Source organism: Drosophila simulans, chromosome 3R (assembly GCF_016746395.2).
Source record: "Drosophila simulans strain w501 chromosome 3R, Prin_Dsim_3.1, whole genome shotgun sequence".
Classification (NCBI taxonomy): domain Eukaryota; kingdom Metazoa; phylum Arthropoda; class Insecta; order Diptera; family Drosophilidae; genus Drosophila; species Drosophila simulans.
The window spans coordinates 26,557,607-26,585,091 of record NC_052523.2 but is presented as its reverse complement, the minus strand read 5'-3'; the positions used below and the strand labels follow the sequence as shown (position 1 = coordinate 26,585,091).

The window sequence follows — 27,485 nt, the reverse complement described above, 5'->3', positions numbered from 1 at the left end:
AGTCCTCCGGCTGATAAATCGCCACCCACTAATCGAACATCAGAGACGGATCGGAGTGCCCCTCTGCCGTTGATGTCCTTTCAATTTCGAAAGGAAATTCCTGCCACTGGTGAGTAGATACTTACAATATACAGATTTTCACAGCAATTTCATTAGTTTAAGAAGCTAGTGTACGATAATCGCTTGCTCGAAAATGCTATATTTTAGATTACGAAGATTTATAGCATGTTATTCCACTTTAAGTCTGCCAATATGTATATGTATAACCACATGTTTGATTTCCAATTCGATTTTATTGCAATTTTTTGTACTACTTAAACTAGGCAAATATACAAAAGTAGATAAATTCCATACGGGTCTAGGATACAGCTAGGTTGAAGTTGGTTCCCATGTACGATGAACCGATAAGTAGAACAGATGCGACCTTCTTCGGCCTGAGTGCTTTATTTACAATAGGAAGTCGATGGCCGATGACGAAGGATGAGATTCCGCACTAGGGATTCGTTGCATGCGCAAACTAGACTCCGGATTAGATGGCGAACTCGCCGTGATCCTCCTCCAAGGCGCAGGGTCTGCGGAACTCCTGGCCCCGCTCGTGGATCCACTTGTTGGACACTGCATCAGTGAATATGGTAAAGGTTAAACTTTGGCGACTAGTAAATGGCGCCGAACTCACCCCACTTGGTGCCTGTGAGTACGGGACAGGCGGCATGGCGGGTCCTCACGTCGCCCTGTCCATCTCTATGGAGATTCATCCAAAAAGCAGCCGTTCCCTTCTTGGGAAACAGAGCGGTGTGCAGGGATGTGAAGACAGTGGCTCCTCCCTGCTCCACATCACTCATCTTAGATTAAAGCGGATAAAAGGAAAAGTTAATATCATGCTATATAATTATATTAAACTCTACACAGCACACATATTTTCGTAAAACCAATTAGTTGTGTTTACCAATTCAAAGCAGCACAAACCTACAATAGCTTGGTGAGCAAAATAAAAGTATCTCTTAGAAATGAGAAGCCACATTTGTAAGGTTGCCTTGGATTTTGTACATGTTTCGCAGCCACTGTGCGTTCTTTTGCATTCCCGGCTTTGGAATTCCATTCACTGGCATTGCAACCTACGCATATCTCTATATAAATAAGCCTCACTAATGATTCTGCTGGCTTGGGCAAATAAAGTGAAAATTCACAGAGTTTTATCATTTGTGTGGGATGTGCGCGTGCATAAAAATACGGAAAAATAACACGCGTACACATCGGATTATTATACTTTAAACGGAGTGAATGCAACTTACATAGAATAGAACGGTGGCAATGCGGTTGCCCAGATTGAGACCCTCAAAGGCGCGCTCCTCCTCTTTCTAGAAAGGATTGAAACATATTTTAATTAGCTTTTTCTACTTTATTTAAGGTATGTAACTAATGGAGGAAACTCACCCTGGCAAAGTCAAAGTGCGGCTCGTAATGACCTCCAATGCCGTAGTTGACCACCTGCAGCTCCTCGGCGGAGTCCATGTCCAAGCCAGTCATGTCCGCAGTGCGCTGCACCACCGTCTCAATCACCCGATCCTCCTGGGTCTTCAGCCAGGCGGACTTGCTGATCCTGTAGTTCGCCGTCTCCAAGGCTCCGGTCACGGAGTTCTGGACCGTTGCCCTGCGGAATCGCGGGCGGGCCATCCGCTTGATCAGATCGATCTCGCTGTCGTACATGGCATCGTGATAGATAACAATGTACGGATCCGCGTGGACCTCCTCCAATTTCAGGGGACCCAGACGCAGGAAGGGCACTCGGTTGGTGACATAGCGGCATCGCAGGGATCGCAGATCCGATGGGGATGGCTTCAGTTCGCCCCTGCACAGCATCTCGTAAGCCCTGCGTTCTGTCATATCGAAGATGGCTGGGTCACTTTTGGCCACGGGCTGCAATTGGGTTATCTAAGTCGTAGGGATCTTTGGGTACGCTTAACTTTTACTTACCAAGTCGGACTTGGGCATTTCATCGGTGCCATCGTCGCCCTTCATCTTCCGCAATTGCAGCTGCTGGGCAATCTCCTTCTCGTAGAACCGCTTGTTTCCATTGGCTCTCTCGTGGTGGGGCAGCAGTTGGAGCAGCTCGTTGGTCATGGTCAGAGCGCTCTCTATGTTGCCTGAAAGAAATAAAGGAAAAATACCGGGCTTTATAACAACTCCCCATTTGAACAGAAAAACTACTATACAAACTCTTCAACCTTTAACTAAAGAACATCAAAGCGACTGAACCATTAAACGGGCCATAACTACTTGAACAAACAAACAGCACATTAGTGAGTCACTTATTTAAAGTCAAGAGTTTTGCACTTGACCGGCCGCACAATTAATTCATCAGGGTCTAAATGGGCCTTAACTGCGATACGATACCCCAGCCCAACGAGCCAACGAGACTCGGCCCCAAAGTATGCCACAGTTTCTTTGAAAGTTTTCCGCCTGACCTCGAACTTCCTGAGTTACTGGGACTGCTGGGCCATCAAGTCGATTGGATTGTTTCCAAAGTTTGCAAGCTGCTCACTTATTTATTCATTTGCGTCCAGGTCCAGGCCATCATTTAACCCGGCTCCCCACTAATAAGTTCTGCCCGTCAGTTGCCGTAGAATCCGGCTTTAACCTCCGCCTCCACTGCGACCTCAACTTTTGAGGTCCTGTCGGCGACAGGAATTTAAATTTGCATCTCACGACACATGTGTGCCACCGGGAGCAGAAGCAACTGGCAGGGGGAGTGCGAGATGAGTGGTTGGGTGACAGAAAGCCTGTCACTTGCCTCGAGGGCGGACCCATTTGTGTTGTTTTTTTTTCGTGTCGTTTCTCAACACAATATGGCCGCACTTCCGCCACGCCCCCGGGCCCGCCCATCGTTTGTTTGTTGAGCTAACCCAGTGCATAGGAAAAAAAGCGAACCGATATTCACAAGTCAAATTACATTGCTCACATCGTTTTGATGGCATAGAAAGCGTTAGTAATTAAAAAAAGTTATCTAAAAGCATGCAACGATGGACCGAAAAGTCTGAACCAAACTTCCTAAAATCTCTGCATACCTTTAAGACACCCTACTTAACAGGCTACGTGTCGTCTATGAATTTCTTCCTGTGTGGAGCCTCCTAGAGCCAAGGAGCACCCACTGGGTATACAGATGCGTGTGCCAGCCCGTTGATGAACGGATAGGGGACACTAACCGGTGTAATAAGACGTTAATAAAGCATACAACTCCCTAGCCAAAGGACGTGCTGATCCTGTCCTGCTCTACGTGATGACTTCCCTGCTTCCCACAACAAAGTCGCACTGGCGGCAGATGGCCAACACTTTTTCGCACTTAATGGAGAACCCTGAGAGCGGCTCCAGGTGGAAAGTATGGAAAGTGGCAGGACAACAGGAGGCAAGTGGCCGGGGACTGAGTGCAATTTCCTGCAACCAAATGGACCTCGAAAGTGCCATGCAAACGAGCCAGGACAACAACGAGGTGGAGTGGCGAGCACACTCTGAGAATTTAATTACCGAAATTTAAGGACATTTTCGGGTTTAGGGGGCTGTGAGAATTCCTAGATTTTATAAGTTATTGAAGCAGCACTGCCTTGAGCGTATGCTAACATAGTTATGGTTGTATATAAAGGTAAACGCATAGCTTTTTGCGAAAATTTTAAATAATTTCACGGGCTGGAGCATGCAACGCTTGAATATTTCTTGTCAAAGGGGCCAGTGAAGTATTTAAATAAATTTCATTAGAAAACGACATTTCAATTTAAGCAGCCGTTTTTGCAAGTGCAACCGGGCACTTTGCGGACGGGTGCCGGGGAGTCGCACTGGGCTCGGACTTGCACTCACCCTCCTTGTAGGTGGAGAAGGCCAGGTACTCGAGGATGTCGGCCTTGGTGAAGCTCTGGGTGTGGTTGGTCGGCTCCTCCAGCATGCGGGCCATCGCCTCGTTCATCCAGAGCACCGTGTGGTAGTAGTCGTGGTTCACGTACGATTGTCTCCCCAACTCGAAGCAGTCATCCGAGGACATTTCCGTGCTGCGGGATAATAAATTTGGTCAGTGAGTATCCCAGGGACTTGCCCGTTTCATTTCGAGATGTATATTTTTTGGTAACCAGAAAATCTGTTTCCTACTTTATAGCTCTAACTTACCTGTACTGAATGCCATTCAGCTTGCCCCTCGCCACACTCGAAGTGTCCAGTTGGTAGGTGTCCTGCAGGCGGAGCAAGGCCACTGCCGCGCCATTGAGATCCTCGTCGGAGGGGAATTTCAGGAGGCTGCGATACTGGGTGATGTTCTGCAGGAAATCCGTGCCCACGTCGTGCTCCATGAGGTTCTCCACCTGGCGCCAATCGGTGGTTAGCCGCTTGGTCAGCAGGTACGCATTAATTGGATTGGATACGTAGGCGGTTATATCATTGGAGGCATCCGAGTGCTCCCTCTGGTACTCGTCCATTTTGCTGCAATTTAAAGAGAGGGCAAAACTTAGTAGACAGTTCACTAAGTGCTTTTCGCGAGCAGGCAAATTGCATTTCAACTGGCGGAAAGCAACGCTGAAGTTTTAACTTAGCCGGGAAAAAATGGCAAGTCCTGCGGCAAAAATAAGCTGCAGCTTAAAGAAAATGTCGGAACTTTCCTGTTTGTCAATAAGTAAATGCCCAAACAATCGGTTAAAGTAGATTGCTTAAAAAAAAAATAAAATATGCACCGTATTTCAATAGTTAAAAGGTGCTGAAAGCTGAAAAATAATTGTTTACTCAATCAAGTTAATTATCACGACGCTGAATCTATAATTTTACCACCCGACCTATATTTGAAAGTGTTTATTCACCATATATATATGTTTTTTGTTAAAGAACTAACCTAATTGAACGCTTTTACCATTTCCTTATTGATACAAAATGCTGTTCTGGTAACTACGTGCCTTTATTTTATTCTTATTCCGTAACATGCTTACATTAAGGTGAACAATAAGTTAAACAAACTAGGAGTTAGCAATAGGTACAACCCACTTGTTATATACAGTCGTTTGGGGGATGATGATCTTCCGCTGATTATAAATCTAGTTCTTGTTTTTGGTCTTTTAGCCGTTCGGTGTGTCAAGTTCTTGAAGTCGAAGTGGATGGTGCAACTAATTAGAGTCTAGGATTAACTATTTCCAGGGTATTAGACCACGTTGACGCGGTTGTCTGGCGGAGGTCGGTGGCACCACAAGCTGCCCAGCACTCCCAATCCGATGAAGAACATGGTGAAGGTCGACAGTCCCAGGATGACGCCAGTGGTCACATCATGGACAGGAAATCCGGGGAAGGGATCCACCACGAGAATCACTAGCAATCCGCAGGACTTGAAGAGGCAAAATACGGTGACCAGGATATAGCCGGAGCTATAGCTCCTGTTCGGCAGCCACTCGCAGTGGCGCGACTTGAATCCCAGGAAGCCGAGTCCCATTCCGGAGAAGGAGGCCACCAGGCTAAACTGCAGGTAAAAGGACTTTCCGAGCTGCAGGGGAAGAAATAGTGTTATTCAAATGTTTCCATGGACAAAAAGAGTATCTTTAAATGTATATTAGACTACTTACGTGTGCAATCATGTAGATGATGAGCCCTGCATTCATGGTGCTGCCCAAGACGAGCATCAGGGAGACCACGGCCAAGGTAATGGTGGCATTGGCCATTTTCTGCGGATAGGAGCTGTTTTTCTTGCCCTTTCCCTGGATGCTGCTTATGTCCTGTTCCCGTTCCTGCTCCTGCCCCTGCTCCTGGACCCGTGGACTGATGACGGCCATGGATCGATCTGCGATCTGCATGGGCAGCGGCTTCACGGTCTCGTAGTGGAGTCTCTGTGGGGAGAGTCGGTTCTGGCGAATGGGCAATGTTGGAGGGACTCCTACAACTGCTCCAACCTGCTGGCTTTGGTAGATCTGTTGGCTTTTGTAGATCTCCAACCGCCTTTCCATCTGCAGCTGCTCGTGGTGCGCGGCGTTCCGGGGCGTGGAGTGCGCCAATCGCGGAGGCGGCTGCATCTTCCTGGGCGTGGTCAGGAGCTCATGCAAGGCCCTAGTGGCGGCAGCTGCATTCTTTTGCTGCGGCGTTGAGGTCCTCGCAGCGTACTGCCTGCTCAATTCCATGTTGCTCAGGCAGGTTTCCTGCTGCTCCAGCTCCTCCGCCAGATCATCGTCGTCCGCATCCGTGGGCACCACTGCATATCGATGGGCGCGGCCATTGTGCATCTGTATGATCTCCTGGTTCTCGTCCACCAGCTCCTCGTCCTCGGCGGTGGGCACCATCTGGTACCTCTGGTTGCTATTCTTATCCACTATCAAGAAGGTCTTGCTGCCGAAGTCGCTACTAAAAGCGTGCTTAATCTGGGTTTGATTGGGATTGGTGTTGTTGTTAATATTCCTGGGCTTGGGCGGCAGATTAAGTATCGGTGGCAAGCTGGCAAACTGGGTCTCCTGATGGGGTTCCTCGTGGAAGGAGTGCGGCTCCTCCTCTTCGTGCAATCCATGTCTGGAGCCATAGCGATCCAGATTATCCTGTGATCTGGCCAACCTCTGGGCCGCCTGTCCTGGAACTATGGCGTATCTACTGGCCCTACTGCTGTTCAGTTCCTCTAGGGGAACCAAAGCATAGCGACCACTAGAGGATGGCGGCTGGTGTTGCTGCTGCTGAGCCAGGTGTTGCTGGTGTTGCTGATGTATCTGCTGTTGCTGCTGCTGCTGCTGCTGGTGTTGTTTCCGCGTCACTGATCGCGTGGACATGCTACGCTGCATTCGCAGGGGACCCTCGCGGGGATCTCGAGTGGCGCGCGGAGGAGCCGCTCCAAAGTTCATCTGGAGGCTTCTGTTGTAGATGGACTCCACTCGCGACGAGTTGCCGCTGGGCACCGGGTAAAACTCGCTGTTCTGGCAGAAGGCCGGGTTCGTATAGTTATGCTGAGACATGTTGGCACTGTACTGGTGGCAATTCCACAACCTCTTAGGGGTGTTCTTTCACTACTTTGGGTTTTCTTTGGGTTCGTAGCACTGTTCACGATCCGCTCGCCTCGGCAACTGCGACTCGACTGATCTGGAGAGCCGTTCCAGCCGGCAGCTCCTCAACTTCCTCCACTTCCTGCGCCGGCGCGCAGTCGAGTGGATCGTGCTCCGATACGAGGCCCCACCCCATAAAACACCATTTACTTGTACATAAGACACCCGTACACCCGTACAATGACCGACTGTGTTTGGCGCGTTCCATTAGGCCAGAGGAACCGAATGTGAAAACCCAGAAACATCTGCTCCTGCTGCTCGACGAACGAACGGGGGTTGAAACGCATTTCACTTCCAACTGAGACGTTTCAGCGCGGTCCTAACCAAAACCTAAAAACCCCCGGCGAATTGCAGGAGCAGCCGGCGTTCCATTCGGTTCGCTTTATCGGCGTTTTTAATTCTTATTTACCAACTCATATGCGCTCCCTCGCGACTTTAATTCTGTTTTGGTACCACTTACTTGGCCAGTTGAGGGGTATGATGAATGTGTTTTAAATCCGCATAGGATTATACTCGAACATAACCAGTGTAGAGCAGATCATATCAGCACACTGTCACCACCGAAAATTCGACATAATTTAACTATCATAAAAGTGTTTTTTCTTTATTATAACCATATAAGAACTAGTTGTTCTTGTTCCTTTTGTTCGTCGCTGCTTTGTTTCTCTCCCGAAATATTTAAAATAGTTTATTGTTTGTTGAAACCATATCGTGCTTTTATTATATATGGTTAGCATCCGTATATCGGCACCATTAAAACAAACTTTTAATGCTGCTTTCACAAAACAGTTTAGTTTAATATGCACATATTTCTGACGTAAGAGCGTCAAGACATAAAGTAGAGCTTAGCTTCATTCAGAAAAAAATTAAACAAAAGAATTTAAAATATTTAACTTAGATTTGTGACCTTTAAAATCGCTTATATATTTTAAGGGGTACCCTTCAGTCGAGCCTGCTTCTGAAAAATAATACTTGCTCGGCTCTGATGTTTGTGCAGACCAAAAACCTTCCCTAAAGGCAGCCCTCCCCGGATTTTTGTTGCCCAAGCGACCGTTACATTTGGTTGCCAGAGGAAAACGTAGAAAAACGCAGAGTTCGTGGGCCAACTTTGTCCGGATCTCGCCTCCCACGTGCATAAATACATGCCTTTGGGCCCGCAGATTGGATGCACGCGTGTTGTCCTTTTGTGGTGGCCAACTTAATTGCCTTTTGGCCAGAAGCAAATCAGCGCAGTCGGGGGCATTTGTCAAGCGGATTAGCCAGAAATTGGAGGCACCAACAGCTGGCCGGTGGGAAAATTTAAGAGGCATTTAAACTTAAACGCCGGCAGACGGCACGCGACAAGAGTGCGGGGTTTCTGCACAGGATCCGAAGGATACTCGGATGCAGATACTCAAAGGCAGGGGCAATGACAGCGCACAAGGATAACAGACAGAGACGGCAGGCACACAGCTGTCAGCTGTTTGCGAGGATCCTGTCTCGTCCTTTGTTGTGACACAGCCAAGGTACAAATGCAGGAACAGAAACTCAACTAAACTCAACTGAACTGAACAGCACAGAAACAGCCGCAAAGATAGATCCTGAATCCTGAGTCCTGAGTGCGACTGGCATTATTTGATTAGGGGAGTTGTCTCACCGCATCCTGCACCCTGCTCTCTCCCCCATATTATTTCCGCTGCCAGTTGTCATATATATACGCCACATAGATCCCCTTCGCATATAAGCAAGAGATATGTATCTGCAGTCATGTGTGTGAGGGGCGCCTCCTCAGATACAGATACAGATACACACTCAGAAGTAGTAAAACAGCATAGGTGCGTGCAACAGCTGCCCTCGCACGTGGCAAAAGTAATTACCAGAATGCAGGCGACTACCTGAACGTCTATTCAAGTTCCCCATTTACGGACTAGCAACATCTTGGCACCATTTCCATACGAATTATTTATGCTAAGTATCATGGGGGTCCGACTGGAGCTGGTTTTCGAGGTCTAGGGTTCGTGTAATTATCCGAAGTTACGAACTGAATAACTCAGATCTTTTAAGCTAAACATATAAATAACTCTCCGCATTTACTGATTGGAACATGCCATGAAACAAGATAATGTTAACTAGCAAAGTATTATTTTTCTGACGGAAACTATTTCAAAATTCAATTAAAATTCAAGTTCCTCCTGAACTATTGAAATGTATTGTAAGGTTATTAAATATATAACAAATATGAAAAGTGCAGCAATAAGTTTCAAATCAGAAGGCCAAATTCATTACAGATAATTAAATGGAAAGCAAACAAAGCCACTAATTACTAATTGTATTTGCACGTTGCCTATTGGCAAATAAAAACAATTTTAACTCTCAGCGGGTCAATTAAGTTATTGCACATTTTATTATGGCCTAGAATGCGGGATTTCATAAATACCGGGCAGTTTGTTGGCTCAGATAAGCAACATTAAAGGGCTTCCCAATTAATGTCTGTGTTATTTAAGTCCAATTAAACAAGTGGATGCAAGAAAAGGGATACTCACTTCTTGAGGAAGTTCAGCTTGTCCTCCTGGACGCGAATGTAGCCTTCCAAGTTGGTAATCAGTACGGATTCAGTCTCCAGAAGTTCCTCCATCTCGGCCAAGGCCGTGTACACCTCCCCGTTAGCAGGACCGCCCACAAGGAGCAGGATTCCCAGCAGGAGTATCAATCGCCAGTCCGCTGCCATTTTGAAGTCTGCAAAAAGATGGAATGCTGTGAGCTTAGGCGCCTTACAGTTTGTTGCCAAAGGTGGTAGATATAGCCTGCGATTTGACCTTAAATCTCCGGCCATGTGTAAAGTGGAAGCTCTAAGCTCAGTGAACCCAAAATCGACTCTTATATTGATTAATATCGCCGCCGAGCTAGCAGAAACACAGCATTTGGGTTTCGAGGGGCAGCTGCTGCTTGAGTTTGGGCACTTGGCAATTTATTTTAATGAGCGTTTTTTAATTTGACCTGCCATCGAGCGGATTGTTTTATGGCGTTTACTTTACTGCGCTGACGACAATAAAACGGGTCCGAAACATTCGATGACACTCCACGGAGTGGAGGGAAAAATGCTCTTTAAGTGGCCGTATTTCCTTCGCCAGAAACAATTTGCAATTTATATGTACTTCCCTTATTGCCGCAGCAAATATCTATTGGAAAATGTGCAATTTGTCACAGTCGAAAGTGGAACGAGGAAAATATTCAGTTTTACATATCTTTGCATCACAAGCTGCTCGTCGAGCTTTGACTTTGCTGCATGCCATTTGATTTTAGCAGAGGGACGTCTTAAAATTCCTCCCTATAATTGGATGGTTTTTATATTCGTTTTGCTGCTTTGAAGGTTTTATGTGTAGCTTTTAATTCCATGGACGAGCAACCCGTTTAATCACTCACTCATATGTAAACCCACATTGCAGTCCCCTGTGGCCTTTGTATCTTGTGATGTATCAAGTTTCATATATATCGGTGTATCTACAAGTTCGCTTTAGCCAATATACCCCCATCAGTCTCAGTTGACAGGAACAGCGAATTCAAGTTTGTTTCCAGTTCCGTTTTGAGGCGGGACAACATAGATTGCGGCTTAGTTAACGTGCCAATAAATTTTAATTGATATTAATTAGCTGCGCGCTGTTAATTCGCATCTTTAAGATAAATGCGGCACTCAATTTGCATACAGAAGATGTTTGTCTGCGGTGGTTCGCTGGATTCGGTTGTTATGGTGGGCGGTGGCCCAAAAAGTCCTTCGACGAACCACAAGGACGAATTAAGGCTGATGCATGCTCTTGAAGGCGGTGGGCGTTGAATAATTAATCAGCAGTAATTAATTCTGCCAAGGCGAGACAGAGAGGCTGTCTCGCACTTGAGCAGGTAATTGCTCACATTAATCAGTCAGCAGAAGATAAGATCTTTCATTAATACGCGGCATTTTGGCCAACACTTCTGGCCACTTTGGTCCAGAATTATGGATGTCCCAAAGCGAGTCGATTTATGTCAGCTAACATGTGTTAAAAGCGAACCCGGCTGTCAGCTAATATTAAATAATCTCGCCCAGACCGGTTTGTCCCCTTTACCAAATTCTAAATCTATCTATTCGGATTTCCATTTCTAGTCGTGGAGTTTCGACACTCTGATCAGAACGAGGGCAACAGCTATTAAGTTTTACGACACGCCGTTCAATTCCATTTAACTTTCCAGTTTCCAGTTTGGAGCGATGTTCCTGATGCCAGATACAGTTTTTCTGGCTAAGTTGGCCCTGCATCTCACGGGAAATTAATTGGGGTTCAAGGAACTCCGTTATTTATGCAAATGTATCTGAAAGATACGCGTCGCTGCAGCGGACAGCCGAACCTAACCGAACAGAAATCGCTCATTGTGAGCGATGATGACCAGGCCTTTAACGGTTCACCCAATCCCATCCCGCACAGCATTACACAATCAAACTTATTGAAATGCAAATATTATTTCACCCAGAGAATATCTGCAGTTCGTGGGCAAATGAGGAATTTCTGCTTTCGACCAGTTCATCGAACTCTCGTTATAGAGTGTGGACCAAATTACTCGCCTTAATTTGCGCAAATTCCAATGCAACACAGGGGAATGTTTGTTGCCATGAGTTGCACATTTGCAGGCACATAAAACAAAACAGCAGGAAAAAGCATCCACCCACGCAGAAGTATGCAGAACTAAGGTGCGTTTCATGACTGTGAGGAGGAGTTCTTGGCCGTTCATACGAAACATTCCTAAGCCATTTGTGCCTCTGCCTAAAGATAAAGATATAAATGCTATAAAGGCGTACTGCCAACTGCAAAAGTCAATGAGCATTAGCATAATTAACCAGACATATTTGAAACTTAGCTAACAAAGCTCACGTCTAACAAAACATATACAGATAATCAGGATTAATACGGCTGTCGGCTCTCAAAGTAATCTCAACTATAAATGTCAGCGTATTAGCGATAATTTGGCCGTATTAAATATAACATCTTTATGGTAATGCTTATAAAATTGAATGAGTGCGGGGCCATTAAATTCAATTCATTAAGCCACAAAATTTACGAGTTGCGATCGGGCTTGTGCATGTACAGTTAACACATTACCCTTGTTTTTGCGCAAAAATATTAATGGTAATAAAGCAATGTGAATATTGATATGTTTTTTATGCAGAAACACCTGCCAAGTTGTCTGGTCATTTAACGCGGAATTTCTCACATTTCTGGTCGATCAAACTGACGGAGCGGCATACAAATGAAAATATGCAAAATGCAGAATTATTAATATTAAGAGGGAGCTGGAATAAATGACTGCGAAATGTCAGCCAGCTCTGATTACCATAGACTGCGGTCGCCAGAAATTGCGAACTGACCAGAAATTCGACAGAAGATTCATTCCCGGGACAAAGCTGAAATTGGATTTCACGTTCAACTAATTGGCAGCAAATTACAAACTTCAGCCGAGTGGAAGAGAGCAGAAAGTTGATATGGTTACGGAAATTAATGCATGGCTGCGGAAAATTCGATTTCAGGACCGGCCAAGGCGGCGATTTTCCAGCACTTTCATCACATCATCACATCTTCACTTCAGTCGGTTAGTTGGGCAAACTAATCTACCAATCAATTTCAATTCACGCCTCATCATCATCGCCGCTTTTTGCACTTCTTGCGGTGCGAATCGTGGTGCAACGAAATGGACTTTCGTCATCGGATTGCATTTTCCTCGCCGGCCACGCCTCTATTTCACAGTCCGCCCATCTGAGCATAAGGCCCAACTGAAATGCTGGCTCGGCAATCTTATAGTTTTAGCTTGCGTGTATTCTGTGCTTTATGCAATCCGGCAACAATTTTCATTTTCGTTGGCTCTTCTTTTCCATGATTTTACTGCACTTTTTCGAAGAAAGGAGCGCGGCGAAATGAAAATGAATTTTCTGCCGGCTTTTGTTCGACAAAATTTGTTATCTTGCGCCCTGGCGCAATTAAGTTATGAAATACTTTGTGTGCAAAACGCTGACTAAGCTCCGCATTCGACCCACTGACTGACTGCGAAAAGTGACGAAACGGGAATCGAAATGGAAATGGAAATGAAATGAAAATGAAAATGGAGATGCTTGACTGCTCCACGGATACAGATACGCAGATACTTCTGTGCCGGGTGACAGCGAACTAGCATTACTCGCATTGCATCTGGCCAGTCAGCAAATGCTTCCTACCTGGCAAAGAGTGTCCTTGTTGGCGCAGGAAAAAGTTTCGAACGGTGACCCGGTTGGCAATATTGCATTGGCTCAAGACAGTGAAGCCTCTGGCTGGACTTCCCTAGTACCACATGACTACATTTGTGGAACCAAAGTTACAAGTGCAACTGGGGAACATATCACACATGCCAACCTGTTGTGCTACATTCGTCCACTTTGTGCGTGTTTCACTGTACCACTATGCCACCTGTCCCACACAATGGGACCTCGCTTATCGAGAGCGGCATATGCACCTGTTTCCTGGGAGACTGCCTTCCTTTTAGCCGCCAAACTGCGACACTTTCGCTCAAATGAAACTGTCAGCAAACGGCACCAATTCTATAAAATGCAACGGGACAATTTGAGCAGGCACGACATCATTATTCAGGTGCAAATGCAGTGGGAGGTACCCCCCACTCCCCCTCGAGTGGGTGGTTGCTGGGCTGTGATATGCTGGCCACGCTGGCAAGGTCGACTTGCAGATGCATAGTTAGTTTGCTGGGTTAGGTATCACCCATAACGTGGCCGCCACAATGTCGTCCATCAATTTTATGAGCGGTGAAGTCGACGAAGCTGCTGAAGCGACTCCGAGATGGACGAGTCCAGAGCCCAGAGCCATAACTCAACCACCGGCAGCCCAGTAGCCCCACTGACATTTATGAGCCACCGAAAGCGGACTCATAACTGTGCATCCGCAGCCAATTCGGAGCCGAAACGATGCCTTTGACTCTACACAGAGGAAAACAAGTGGTGGCTAAAGAGATGAATAATCTTAGAATATCTAAATCCGAATTTAAATATGACACTACTCAAAAAAACAAATATCCATAATGACGTTCGACTTAATCTTCGTGGAAGCACTTTAAAGTCCATAAATATTTATATTCTTGTGGGGGAAGAAGTGACCAAATATTATGAATACTATATGTTTCATTGGAACACTTCTTTTGGTTCGGGGTCAATAATTTATCATTTCTGAAAGCTGCATGAAACTAACGTTTACCAAGTATAAATTTGTCTAATCTGAGAATACCTAATCATAACATTTATCAGAAACTGACATTGTCTTAGGACTTTTCTACCTCTTCTTTGAATGTCTTTTCGAAACTAGTTTTCTTGATTTAATATAGCCAGAATTAAACTTGAATCGATTTTGGGTGGAGCTACCTCGCTTATAAATTAATTATGTCTTATAAATTGATGCTGTATTATTAAGAGGTTAATTAAAAGCGAATTAATTGCATGATTTGTAGAACTGGCAAATAATAAAGAGATATGGCTAAATAATTAAGAGTTTTGCCAGGTAAGTTATTAAAATTAAATGGAGATATTTTTATAATTTTGAGGTATATAACTTCGAGTATTATTCTATATTCATATAGGGATTTTCTCCGTGCATCTGCTCTTTGAGCCCTGGCATTTGTGAGCTGCCAGCAAAAGCAAGCTCGTGAACAGTTTTGGCCACATTGTCTCTTTGGGCCAGTGGCTGTTAATGTGGCACGAAGTCGCCAAACTGCTGCCACCGAAGTCTCCCATCTGCTAAATGTCAGGCCCCCGGACCCGCGGACTGACCTTCCCCAGGCGGAGCTCCTCTTATTTCCCATGTCTGCTGTGACATTTGCCCATTCGTAATGGAATTCGCCGAGGGTACGGCTTCCTAGCCAAAAACCTTCCCCTTCCCATTCAATTTGGCCAATTTGAGTGGCTCTGCTCGTCGATCGAATGCATAATTAAAATCGCATCGAATCGAACCGTCGATTTCGTCGTTGGCACTGTAATTTGACTCCGAGTTTTTCCTTAATTCAGCGACTTAATGGACTCGTTAGACGCGCCTCGCCATAACCACTTCATCATCATTATCGCCTTAAGTATCATCATCATGGGCACAAACTTTGCCCTAACCACCGATTGAGGTCTCTCCACTTTGTTGATACGATGCAAAAAAAAGAATAGACAAAGAGAAGAGTTCTTTGTGGAAAAATCACGGTCTCGGGCTGCCTAGTTTGTGCAAATTATGCAAACAATTTGGTTAAGTGTAATTGAGTTGGCCAGGCCAAGAGCGTGTGGCAGTTTCTGTTTCAGTTTCCAGGCCACATGCTGCAGTTGCTCCAAGAACTTGGATTCAAAGTCGTAGATAATGTGATTTGTCTGCCAGCAAAAGTTCCACTCGCAGGGCGTGAACTTTTCAATTCCATAAGCGTTAATTTGATTGTCACAAAGAAGTACCCAGCACTGAGAAAAATGATGATGAATTATGAAAGTATGATGTAACCATCTATCAAAAATATTCTGGAAATTCTAGAAAGCACTTTTGATAACGTATTTCGAGAAGTTCTAAATAAAATGTTGATAATTCTAACGGGTGTCACCTTTCGGATCGAATCCATTCTATTTAATTTCTCGCTGTGTTGGAAAACTGGCATTCGCATTAAATATTCAGTAGGCAGGAAGGAAGGACTCGGCGGGAGTAATTCAAGTGCATTCAGCGAGTTTGCTAATTAGTAATGAATGACAAATGTTCGCAGCTCATCCCCAGCCCCTTAACACCCGGCTGGCCCCCATGATTAACCCATGGCGAAGTGCTTTAATGCCAGTCAGATGCCGTCATGGAGCGTGTGCACACATAAATTTTACAATTCACCTTGAAATGTAAGCATAAAAGGCGTCCCCGATGGAAATCGCAATACCAAACCGGTTCAAAGACTTTGCTGAACATTATAAAAGCGTAAGATGAGCTGGGAAAAAGGCTGGAGAAAAATGGGGGGCGGGGAAACCAGACAAGGAAGTGGGCCAAATAGCAGCTCCTTGTCGACATTGTCCTCACTTTCATTGCATTCCGCACCTGGAAATGGACCTGGTGATCCACTCGGCAGCCACTTTCGTTTTCGCATCCAACTCTATTATTGCCAACCGGTCGTCATTGCCGAACTAATTAGCAAACAAATACTGATCAAATGGACGTAAAGGCGAAAGGCCGAAAAAGCAGGCGGGGAGCAACGAACCAGATTGCGGCTAAATTATAAATTTCATAAATTAACACACCTTGCTCGTAAGTTAATTGAAGCTATTGAATCCGATTGTGTTTTGAAAAATACGCATAGCCATTAATCATCCAAACCAGACTCTAATTGGTGAAGTGTTTCCAATTAGACAAGAAATATCCAGCTAATAAGAGCGGCTAAGCGAGGTTCGTGTCCGGGCTAAATAGGAGTCAACTCAGCTGGGTTTTAATCATAGACATTTACCAGGTACTTTATGTTATATATGTTATACATTTAAAGAAGGATTCTGTTATATAGAGAGTAACTCAATACCCTTTAAAGTAATTGTATCCTCTTACAAACAGGTTTGGAAACAGTTTAAGAGACTGGTTATTTTTTAGTAACTGATTGACTCTACTTATTCAAGTAATTTGCTACTGAAATGTATAGCAAAAGGAAGAAAATCTATTGATTCCTTGCTGAACTAGGCCATCCTTTTTCGCACAGTTGGCAACGCAGTGTATATACCCTTTGCATTTGAAGATGAAGTGCACGGGAAACGAGACCAAAACAAATGCCGACAATTGACTACGTGACTGCGGCACTTCCTCCTTTTCGCCCCCTAGTCCACATTATAAAAACACACCCAGACGGACGTAAAAAGTATATGTATTTACGCCTATGCCGCACAGACTTTTTCGAGTCCAGATATTTGGAGGCTTATCGCCAGCGGAGATGGGGAAGGGAGGAGCATCAGCAGAAGGAAATGGGGAATATGTGGGGGCAAAAAGCGGTCAATTGAATCGCCATGTGGTGACAACAAGTGCATATAGTATGTGAGCACTCAAATCAGTTTAGTTTTTGTCACAGCGGAGCAGAGCATTTCTCTCTAATCAAAATCGAATACTCAATTTAGCTGGCCCACATTCCCACATTCTTTCAAATAAAGACTCGATTATTGTTATCAGTGCAGGACGGATGCCGGCAGCAGGAACACGTCAGAAGTTCTAGAAAATGTATCTGAGGAATTTCTTTAATTTACCGTGTGTGTCTTGTGCGAACTTGTTGCTGGATCTCGATGGATGTCAATGAAACTGGCCGCCTTCTTTGTTTACAATTCCACGAGAAAACCTCGATTGCATTGCCACCCGCACTTTGTATCTTATAGATACATTTTATGCACTCTAACTGGAAGCACAAAATTCACGTTTGTTTTAGGTATTTTCGTTTAGAATCGAATTTAAGGATTGTTTTCTCTGGTCTCGAGGAGCAAATCTCCCTTTTCACAGTTTTGTCTACAAAAATATAATTTGTGTTTCTGTTTAATTCGCGTGCGCGCGCTGAGAAATACCGACTGGAACTGATTTTGTTTTGTTGCCGCATCGAATATAGATAAATACCGACTTCCAGTTTCAGAAAGAGAGAATTTCTTGTTTCTGTTTCGAATTTAAGAGAAGAGCACCAGTTTCGAATTTCGAAATTCAATTAAATTCCACAAAAGATAAAAGAGTAGAAAGAGAGAAAAATGTAAAGCATTGTGGATTTCATTCGAACAGCTGTTTGCGGATCGTGTTTGGTGGCGGGCAATTTGAATTGTAATTGTTAAAAGATGAAGCATTGTCAAAAGACTAAAAAACAGCCATTTCGATACAAATTAAAAACACTTTTGCTTAGTTTCAACATAATTTGGCATCTTTTTTATTCGCGTTCGCAAAAATAAAGCTTTTCCTTCGTCACTTACAAATGGTAAATAAATACATGGATTCAGTGTTGGTTTCTGTTTTTGATGGGCCCGACAACTGTCTGGCCAGGAATATTTATAAAATCACGCCACGCGGATATCGAATCCTAGTCCTCCTTAACGGTGAAGGAGTGCGTGAGTCCCTCGTAGGGATACTTTCCGCCCAGGATGTACTTGTACTCCCCGGAATGCCGGATGCGATATTCCCCGGGAAGAGTCTGCGGACTGATGTCCCAGTAGATGTCCATTTCGCTGAAGCCCAGGATCGTATTGGTGCGGTGCCAGACCATTCTGAAAAGTAACAATTTAATTAAGTACCAACATTTAAAATCTTGAGCTGGCGGTTCCTACTTGGTCTCCCAACTGGCATCCGTATAGGCCACCTTCCAGCGATCCTCGTTGATCTTTCGCTCGATGGTAAAGTAGGTTTTCTCGGTGAAGAGGTTGTTGCGGGGATTTCCGGATATGTAGGTGACCTTCACAGTCTCGTTGATGCCGTATTCCTTGTTGGGCTGCGACTTCACGTACCCAAAGTCGGTGTTTATGGGGTGTCCGTCAAAGAGAACTCCGGTGTTCAGCGATAGCATCACATCATTCATGTACGGCGGACTTGGACCCGCATCCACAGTCTCATTCCGCATCATGGCCTTGGTCAGGCGCTCGAAGACGTCCATGTAAATGGAGTGGGTGTGGGGACCGAAGATCGTGGAGGCGGCCTCGTAACGCTGCGCCTGGTACTCCTCCGGGGTCACCGTGTAGCTGGTGTATATGTTGGTCAGTCCGGCGATGATCACCTCGGTGTCGATGCCTCCGACGGCGGAGGCAGCCGCTCGAATCTGGTTTCGCAGACGACGTCCTGCCATTGTGGTGAACTCGCAGGGCACGGCGGCTATGATCACATCGCCGATCTTTAGTAGCTGATCCGAGACAATCTTTGGCTGCCACTCATAGGGAAAGGTGGCCTAAAAAGTGGATAATGTACATGTTATATATGCTTAAAGTTCACTTAGATTTTTAAATAACGATTGGGCATTAAATGATGACCTGGCTATAACTACCTTACCTTGATTTTTATGAGCTGACAACTAATTTGCGTTTCGTTTCAGTTTAATTACCCCACTTAAATGTGCATCATGAAAACAAAATTCACTACATAAATGTATGTATTCTGTTTCAAAATTGGTAATTTGTTCCTTTGCACACATTTAAATTCTGTGTCTAATGCACACATCTTTCTACAAAGTTCCGAACAAATAGCAAGAGTTTTTGTACTGCATACCTTTAGGCAATTTATGAAATTCTTTTCAAATCGCTATTGTTTTTTTCAGACTTGCTATTTAGTTAATAATAATGGATCAATGGAAAAACTCACCCTGCCGGTGGCCAGTAGAATAGGCTTGGGCTCGTGGCACTTGATGTCCTCCTGCGTGGGAGCAGCGATGAAGTCGCGCACAAAGTTCCACATGGGGTTGTCCGTGGTGGTTCCCTGCTCGAAGCTGAAGGCTCCAGGTCCATCGGTGGTACCGGCAGCAAAGCTATAGCCCATGGCCGGCTGACAACCCCTGACCTTGTCGACCTTCCTGCTCAGCGGATTGTATGTGCTGCCATTGTAGTTGGGCATGTCCACAAACTGGTGGATGAACCTCACATCTCCAGTGACCTCCCGAGCCGTGGACTCCTGGCTCTGTTCGTTGAGCAGTCCCAGGGCAGCATCCGCCAACCGTTGACCCAAGATCTGGGTGCTTTCGAACATATCCTTGCCGGGTCCGGAGGCAAAGCAATCTCCTTCGCCAGTGGGACAACGCGAGGTCAGTAGATCACACTCATTGCCGGAGATAGAGCACTTGGGACCCATTATATTGGGGGACACATCGCCAAGGTTGGATGAGCAGAAGGCACCCACGAACTTGCCCTTTCCGGGCATCTTGTTCGGATTGTACTCCTTTTCCAGGAGCAGGGCGGCGTAACCCACATTGTCGCTGGTCACCAGTCTGTTGGTATTGTTCATGGAGGTGGCGTGAACCGCATACCAGTTAAAGGCGCCCAGGAGGTTGTTTTCCAGGTCCACAAATCGCAGCTGGGTCAGGGTCTTATCCGTGTCGTGCTCGTATTGGGCACGCTCCTCGGCGGGATTCCTCAAGTAGGATGAGGGCGAACGATTGATGTTAACATTTAGCACGGTAGTTTTGGACAGCAAGATGCGACCATCCACCAGGTTGTCCGTTGCCCTTTTGATGCACTATAATATAAATTAATTATTTATTTCCTCTACGAATTCAGTTGAAAGTTAAAACCCACCAGATACAGTCCCTGAGCCATCACCTCAAAGGTCTGAGGCACAAAGCCCAGAATGGAGATGTCGTAGAGCAGATGCATCAGGAATCCTCCAGGAGCACCGTGCGTGTGGGTGCCACTGATGGCCACATTATCATTGTGGTACAGGTTGCCATAACGTGCCTGGAGCCGCTTTATCACCTCCCTCTTCAATCCGTAGCCCATCATTCCGGCATCTGCACTTACGAAGGCCACTCGGTTGCCCTTTTCGTCCTCCACCACAAAGGCACGGGCAAAGACGCGGGTGTGGATGCCACGACCCACTTGCTTGATGTTGGCATAGCCCATCTATCAGAGGAAATCCTAGATATAGATCACTTAACAATCAGAAGACCCTTTATTAAGCTTACGAAATTGATCTCCACTGGAGGTCCTGTGATATCCGCGCGGCCCACGCCCACTTTGTAGGTGGCACTGGCCAATCCACACAGGAAACTCACGGCCAGAAAGGCCAAGAAGGCCATCTTGCTATTGGACATCGTTGATTTGAGCACTTAATTTAAATCTGGAAATATAGCAAATACCATTAGTATTAAATGTTTATAAATTGATTAAACAATCGTATGGTAACACCCCTATCTAAAATAAAAACGGGTTTTTCGTGTTTAACGTAATTTTCAAAGAGCAATTAAAACAGTTTATCTGCGGCAAAAGTACTAACCAACTAACCATGATAAAACTAGTCACAATTTTTGAGCGATCATGTCAAGTAGCAGTTAGCATTTAGCTACCACGATATAATTAATAAATATACAATGTGTAACCGCATTTTGGACAATTAAGCTCAAATCCTAGTCAGATTATGAGTATCTGTGAGTTTTCAGTATGTTTGATTAATTACTTATACCCTAATAATCAAATTAATGAATCAGTTAAGCAGTAAATGAATAGGTCGTTAAACTAATTTGAAACATTAAAATAAATCCAAGTATTTACGTATGAACTTAGCTGTAAGCCCTTCAATTCACTTCAATCTTTTGATCAGTTATTTTTCCGGGCGATAGTCTTATATGTATCTGCAATCTTCCCCAGCCAACTTAAATGCGCAGAAATGAAGATACCCCGCTCGTATTTGGCAACTCAAATCATGTGTTGCAAGTATCTGCAACAAAACGCGAAGGTGATGAAAGCAGCCATCGATTGACAGTTGGACAGCTGGATCCAATCCGATCCACTTGGCCGTCATCCGTCAATCGGTTATAGATAAAGCGGACAAATGCAAATGCCCCGCGACCGTTCGCAATCGCACTTCGAATGGGGTTGAGATTGAGGCGGGCGTGACCTCCGGCAGACCCACTGACAATAACAATAACGCGCCGACTGGCAATAACAATAACAATAATAATAATAACAATGCAAGCAGCCGAATCGCAGTTGAATAAAACAGACGGGACATCTCTTATCAGCAGCTGAAGAGCGTCTCCGGAACCGGTTTTTATCAGTTGCGAAAGCAGGCGGCTTCTTCAGCGGCTCAATGGTTAGCGTACAGCTGCGGTCAATGAAATAGAACCACTAACTCTGATCTCGAAAATCACAGAATTCCAATACACAAGTTCTCCATAGTATATCTGACATGTACATATATTTCTATCTATATATATAATATAATATTCTCCGTGTATCTTTAGTTGTTTCTTCCTCATTCTGAGTTAGCTGATGACCATATGGCGCCCATGTGATACAATAGATACTTCTGAGCTGACCGGCATGGTACGTCTTAAAACCAAAAGTGGTTGGCGTTTTCCACTCCCGCATTAGCACCACCTCCTCCGTTGCCCCTATCCCAACCATTTCCCTATTTTATCCGCATGCTTTTGTTTCGAACTTAATGATGAATCGACTTCTTTTGTATGCGCACTGGGTTCCACATAGAATTTGTCTGTTCTCAGTGCGGATTGCCGCAAAAGGCGTTAAGTAGGAAATCGAGTGGGTAATTGCCGCGCATGTAAAGCAGTGCCAGTGGCTCATCCACCTGACCACCACCCGATCCGATTCCCATAATCCGCCGTACACTTTGCATAATTTACACACCGCGCGGCTGACATTGAAAACGAAAATTAAATAAATATGCTCGGCCATAAAGAGCCGAAGTGACTATCAGCTGCAGGGCCATCGCACAAGATACAAAGATACAGATACAGATACAAATGGCCCGGCACACGTATCTCGTGTGCGGATTTCGATTTCAGATTCCAGATACTTTTGCAATCGCCTGGAGGCTCGAAAATGTAACGCTCGCTACAGCAAGAGAGCAATCCAAAGATAAAGATACGGAGGTGGAAAAGTATCTCTTGGATACGGGCCGCCAAACGCTGATCGCCGGACAAACGCGCCAATTGAGCAAATTACAGAAGATTTCGTTTGATGAGCCTTTTATAAGATGAGTAGTAGGCTATGTACTATACACACATATCTGAGGTTACTTGCACTGATTTCGGGAAGCTTGGACTTGTTTTTGAGGGTTATGCAATGTGAACTCCTTTTTTTCGGACAGCCTGACCCTTATTATTAGCTCCAGCACTCACATTCACTGTTCAATCGCGGTGGTGGCTCAATAGCCGTAGTTATATGTGCTCTGCGCTTATCACACGCTTCTTATCTGCCCAATTAATGGATAATGTGCAGCATTTGCAGTTGCAGTTTGGCGCTTGTCGATGCCAAAGGCCGATTTCAAAACACGCTGGCCCCCACTTTTTTCGATTTATTTATCTTTCCACGAACGCGACAGTTTGTTTTTTGATTTTTTTCGAACCGCTCCCCTCCAAAACGAAACTATCTCGAAACGAAACCGAGCCGTGGGATTGGGTCGTCGCCTGTTTTGCGCCCAAGTTGGCACTCGACTGATCGGATCGAGCCAACCATTTCGGCTGGAAACCAAGCCGCACTCGATTCCCCAAGCCGAACCTGAATCGGGGACTTCGGCTCTCGGCGTTTTGATCTGTGAATGGGTTTTCGGCTCTTTGGCTTGGCTTCTCAGTTTTTTGGGCGCTTGTGGGGGCGCAGCTGCCATCAATCCATCAGTCAGTCGCTCAAGCGGTCAACCATTTCTCTCATACAAATCCATGTTCGATGGGAATTTCAAACGCAATCACATATGTGATTAATGATTAATGATTAATGAATGTTAAGAAAACTTATAAACTTCTTCTGAGCTATGAAGAATCGAATCGACTGCCTAATTATATTAGATATTTTATCTTAATAAAAGGTCTCTCCCCTTTTTTCTAGGTGTATTCTTGGTTTTGCCCGTTATGCATGCTTTAAATAATCCGCCGATAGCTTATCATATCGTTAGTTTCCGCAGATCGGGAGTACGAGATTGGGCCCCATGGTGCTAATACCCGCAGGTAAACAAGTGCGCACTTTGACCCCTGCAAACAAGAGAATTTCGCACTCCAAGTCCTCGATATTTAAACGTATAATTGCATGGAATTTGCTATATGGTATAGGGCTTACTCTGAAAGTTAACTCACCCCAGAAAAAGTTGCCTGCCGACTTCTTTCGGGATCGAGACACGCGCTACTACTGAATGGGCTCCCAGTTAATTTTTTACGATCGATCGAGCTGAGGGGTCTTTAAAACAACCAATTGATAAGGTTAAACTATCGCTTTACTTTGAGTATATTAGCCTAGATTAGCCGTGTTTTATTTTCAGCGATACGGATTAAGTACGTGCAATTGGAAGGGGAATATACGGCTCGCTTTCTAGAACCCAAATTTGCAACGTACTCTTAGATGGCGATAATCTGAAATTAACTTTAAACTCTTTTTATGATTATGTCACCTTCAAGACGAACTAAACACTGCACGTTTAACTTCGAGTATTAATTCATTGCATTTGGTAATTTTGTTTCCTTTACATGAAATAAAATTCAAGTATACAATTTTTTTAGAAATTTAACTCACACTAATAATCTGTAGCGAAAAAACAATCTAGATATATTAAATTCAAGAAGTAACGTTCGTTTCGGAAACCGATATTCCTTTTGCTACTGTTACCATCGATTAGTATCGATAGAACGTCGATGACTCTTCGCTGTCAATCGCGCACAGCTGACTGCGTGGGAGAACAGCTGTTTCCAGCTTTTTCAGAGGACGCCCTGCGTAATTATGAGTAATTCTGCACGGAAAAAGATTGCGGAATAGCGTTTGATTGACAACCAAGAGTGCGTCCAGTCCGCGCGAGCAGTAACCCAAGACAATACGCAAAGGAGTCCAGGAAACACGGCAGTGGAAAGCGCGAGGAAGAGCTGGAACTTCGGGAGGAGCAAGTGAAACCATGTCGAAGGCTGTGAATAACATGAGCATGGGCGACGTGGAGCCGCAGGAGAGGATGAAGCACCTGTCGCACTGCGGCAACCTGATCGAGGTGGACAAGAACATGCCAGTCACGCGGTAAGTCCTTCGCTTCCATGGCCGTTTCCCGCAAGGCTGTGACCTTGATTGGCCAAGGACTTGTGGCCTCTCAGTTCCTCACACTCACCCAATGTCCTTGCAGGTACTACCGCTCTGGCACCGAGATGCTGCGCATGGCCAATGTTTACCTGCGGGAGGGCAACCACGAAAACGCATTCATCCTGTACTTGCGCTACATGACCCTGTTCATCGAGAAGATCCGCCAGCACCCGGATTACGGCAGCGTCAAGGCCGAGGTGCGGGATATTAACAGGAAGATTAAGGACGAGATTATGCCCACGACGGAGAAGCTGAGAGCCAAGCTACTAACGCACTACCAAAGAGAGTACGAGCAGTTCCTGGCCAGCAAGGAGGCGGAACGGGTCAAAGAACTGGAGCGCGAACGGGAGCGGGAAAGGGAACGTCAGCGGCAGAAGGAAAGGGAGAAGGCAGGTTCAAGTGCTATCCCATCCCTCATCCCGGCCAATTTGCACGTGCTCATCGACGAAGGCAACCAGCCATCGGCTCCGGACCTGGGCCTGCTTGACCAGGTGGTCTACCCCAATGACTTTCCCACAGGCGCCAATCGCAGCCTGCCGGGATCGGGACTCCTGCTGCCCGCTGCCAGCGAAGCAGCCACCGATAAGACAACCAAGTAAGAAAAAAAGCGAACTCTAAACAAAATTTCCAATGACAAATGCACAGCAATATGTTAATTCTTTGTTTAAAGCTTTGTTTAAATGATGAAACCTCAAGAATATCTGTGAACACGTAACCACAGCAGGGCTCCAATTCATGTTAGCCCTATAAAGTGCGTTTGCCTCATTCGAGGTTTGAAATTGAAAAACCAAACAAACATAGACTTGCTTATCGAGCAATCGTTAGCTATAAACCGATCCCCAGTTTGAATATACTTGATAAGAAAACTGATAGTTCCCTTAGCTTGATTGTTTCCTCAAGCAGTTTATCTGTGTTATCTGAACTGCTTTATGAGATTATAGGATTGGTGTTTGACGTTGATTGAACAGTTATTTAAACCAAAAACTTCAGTTTAGGACTACGGTTCGCTTATATATCATTATGCAAAACATGATTTTTCTTTAAACATATCCATATTTTTAGCTCCAAGCCAAGCTTCGATCGCAATCAGAAGCCATCTTACAACCGCACAGATTCTCTGCTGGCTGGCTCTTTGCGCCTCGTTTACGTGCCCGGGGACACCATGGAGGTGTTCCTGAAGCTGGCCCTGGCCAACACCTCGAAAAACATCGAGACATGCGGCGTACTGGCTGGTCATCTGTCCCAGAACCAGCTGTACATCACTCACATCATTACGCCGCAACAGCAAGGAACTCCGGACAGCTGCAACACGATGCACGAGGAGCAGATATTCGATGTGCAGGACCAGATGCAGCTCATTACGCTGGGATGGATTCATGTGGGTTTCAAGTTCTTAGTTTTATAACGTTGAATTGAGAAATAGCCTTCTTCCCCAGACTCATCCAACCCAGACTGCGTTTTTGTCCTCCGTTGACCTGCATACGCATTGCTCTTATCAGATTATGATGCCCGAAGCCTTGGCCATTGTGTGCGCGCCTAAGTACAACACGTGAGTCATCGAATGAGTCAATGTAGACAACACCTGACTATCTGATATCCATATCTTTCGCTTCCAGTACTGGTTTCTTTATACTCACGCCACATTACGGCCTGGACTACATAGCCCAATGTCGCCAGTCGGGCTTTCATCCGCATCCTAATGACCCGCCGCTCTTCATGGAGGCGCAGCACATCCGAATGGATAACCAGGCCAAGATCAAGGTCATCGATCTGCGGAGATAGTCACTCAAAAGCACCGATCCATCAGATCTAGCAATAGCTCCAGTTTCGGTTGTCAAACAGTGATGTACCATGGAAATTACAGAGATTTAGGCAGATAGAGAATAACTATTTTCGGCAAACAGAGAGAAATGTATTTTTGCAAGCTGTTGATCCCGAGGATCGTCCATACACCACTTATAGCACTCGGCGGCATTTGTTGTTGTTTATTGCGTTCCGGCCTCTTGGTTCGTTGCATTCTTTCACTTAAGAACCTCTAATGTGATTTTCAATTGTGGCTTACCCTTGCGTTCGTTACTATCTTACTATAATTAATATGTTAGGCTGTTGTCGGGGAATCCCCGGCATTCTCACACACTGGCACACACACCCCCACAGCTTACAGTGCAAACTATTCGGGGCGCTCCAAAAAGGAGTCGTGTCCTTCTACGGCTTACTACTTGCAATAACCTGTTGTTCAAAGACGAATCATCATAAAATGCTATTATTAAACTGTGCATGCTTACCTATTGTACTAAACTGAATAAATATTTATGACTACTGGTTTATGGTTGCCCATATTTTTCAGTCGTAATGGTTATTGCTAGCATACCAAGATTTGTGGGGAGCTAAATGGGGGAAAGTCGGTAATCAATGTTATGTTTTTGTTATTTTCATTTTAAATGCTTTATATTATCCTGAACGCCATTTTTAAATATAGAAAATCTAGCCGAAAGGTGGCGCTTTAATTTACCGACCAGTAGCTCAGCTGGTGAATTTCCTTTAGTAACGTTTTGCATTTTGCACTGCTAATGAAAAGCTGACCTTCCGTAAAAGAGTATTAACAAAATAACACGTTTATTATAAAATGTATATTTTAAAGCGATTAATTAAACAGTTTACCATAACACATTCTATTATTTTCATGGAACGTAAGGGGTGGGCACTTT

The 27,485-nt window shown here is 45.1% G+C and overlaps 4 protein-coding genes across 5 annotated transcripts; 1 reads left to right on the top strand and 3 right to left on the bottom strand.

Moving 5' to 3' along the window:
- Positions 1 to 273: 273 nt before the first annotated feature.
- Positions 274 to 17,641, bottom strand: LOC6730229 (prolyl 4-hydroxylase subunit alpha-1). The gene is made up of 9 exons (XM_016177843.2): positions 17,290 to 17,641; positions 9,557 to 9,749; positions 4,153 to 4,461; positions 3,850 to 4,037; positions 1,975 to 2,144; positions 1,435 to 1,917; positions 1,293 to 1,358; positions 677 to 842; positions 274 to 615 (listed from the first exon to the last, which is right to left on the bottom strand). The coding sequence occupies exons 2-9, from the start codon at positions 9,739 to 9,741 to the stop codon at positions 530 to 532; spliced, it is 1,653 nt and encodes a 550-aa protein (XP_016036982.1). The 5' UTR covers positions 9,742 to 9,749; positions 17,290 to 17,641; the 3' UTR covers positions 274 to 529.
- Positions 4,909 to 7,804, bottom strand: LOC27207594 (putative mediator of RNA polymerase II transcription subunit 26). The gene is made up of 2 exons (XM_016183275.3): positions 5,583 to 7,804; positions 4,909 to 5,503 (listed from the first exon to the last, which is right to left on the bottom strand). Exons 1-2 carry the CDS (start codon positions 6,945 to 6,947, stop codon positions 5,168 to 5,170), a joined length of 1,701 nt encoding a protein of 566 aa, XP_016036983.1. The 5' UTR covers positions 6,948 to 7,804; the 3' UTR covers positions 4,909 to 5,167.
- Positions 17,642 to 17,917: 276 nt separating the features above from the next.
- On the bottom strand, positions 17,918 to 23,888 carry LOC6730228 (neutral ceramidase). Of its 2 annotated transcripts, none has more exons than XM_016177842.3 (6): positions 23,796 to 23,888; positions 20,673 to 20,827; positions 20,287 to 20,610; positions 19,361 to 20,227; positions 18,340 to 18,950; positions 17,918 to 18,279 (listed from the first exon to the last, which is right to left on the bottom strand). In XM_016177842.3, exons 2-6 carry the CDS (start codon positions 20,799 to 20,801, stop codon positions 18,096 to 18,098), a joined length of 2,115 nt encoding a protein of 704 aa, XP_016036981.1. In that variant the 5' UTR covers positions 20,802 to 20,827; positions 23,796 to 23,888; the 3' UTR covers positions 17,918 to 18,095. The 2 variants fall into 2 exon arrangements, with proteins under 2 accessions (XP_016036981.1, XP_016036980.1); XM_016177841.3 differs by lacking the exon at positions 23,796 to 23,888 and adding an exon at positions 22,848 to 23,180.
- A 327-nt stretch (positions 23,889 to 24,215) lies between these two features.
- LOC6730227 (STAM-binding protein-like A) lies at positions 24,216 to 27,116 on the top strand. Its single transcript, XM_002105474.4, has 5 exons — positions 24,216 to 24,717; positions 24,821 to 25,372; positions 25,840 to 26,155; positions 26,214 to 26,326; positions 26,394 to 27,116. The coding sequence occupies exons 1-5, from the start codon at positions 24,602 to 24,604 to the stop codon at positions 26,557 to 26,559; spliced, it is 1,263 nt and encodes a 420-aa protein (XP_002105510.1). The 5' UTR covers positions 24,216 to 24,601; the 3' UTR covers positions 26,560 to 27,116.
- The last annotated feature ends 369 nt before the right edge of the window (positions 27,117 to 27,485 follow it).

Coding starts and splice junctions, on each gene's coding strand:
- LOC27207594 (XM_016183275.3), bottom strand. CDS start 6,947: ATGTCTCAGCATAACTATACGAACCCGGCCTTCTGCCAGAACAGCGAG. Junction 5,504..5,582: donor TCATCTACATGATTGCACAC/GTAAGTAGTCTA, acceptor CTTCCCCTGCAG/CTCGGAAAGTCCTTTTACCT.
- LOC6730228 (XM_016177842.3), bottom strand. CDS start 20,801: ATGTCCAATAGCAAGATGGCCTTCTTGGCCTTTCTGGCCGTGAGTTTC. Junction 20,611..20,672: donor CTCCAGTGGAGATCAATTTC/GTAAGCTTAATA, acceptor TTCCTCTGATAG/ATGGGCTATGCCAACATCAA. Junction 18,280..18,339: donor GATGCCAGTTGGGAGACCAA/GTAGGAACCGCC, acceptor GTTACTTTTCAG/AATGGTCTGGCACCGCACCA.
- LOC6730227 (XM_002105474.4), top strand. CDS start 24,602: ATGTCGAAGGCTGTGAATAACATGAGCATGGGCGACGTGGAGCCGCAG. Junction 26,156..26,213: donor TTACGCTGGGATGGATTCAT/GTGGGTTTCAAG, acceptor CTTCTTCCCCAG/ACTCATCCAACCCAGACTGC. Junction 26,327..26,393: donor TGCGCGCCTAAGTACAACAC/GTGAGTCATCGA, acceptor TTTCGCTTCCAG/TACTGGTTTCTTTATACTCA.
- LOC6730229 (XM_016177843.2), bottom strand. CDS start 9,741: ATGGCAGCGGACTGGCGATTGATACTCCTGCTGGGAATCCTGCTCCTT. Junction 4,462..9,556: donor AAGCTGAACTTCCTCAAGAA/GTGAGTATCCCT, acceptor TTTAAATTGCAG/CAAAATGGACGAGTACCAGA. Junction 1,359..1,434: donor CGCACTTTGACTTTGCCAGG/GTGAGTTTCCTC, acceptor AATCCTTTCTAG/AAAGAGGAGGAGCGCGCCTT.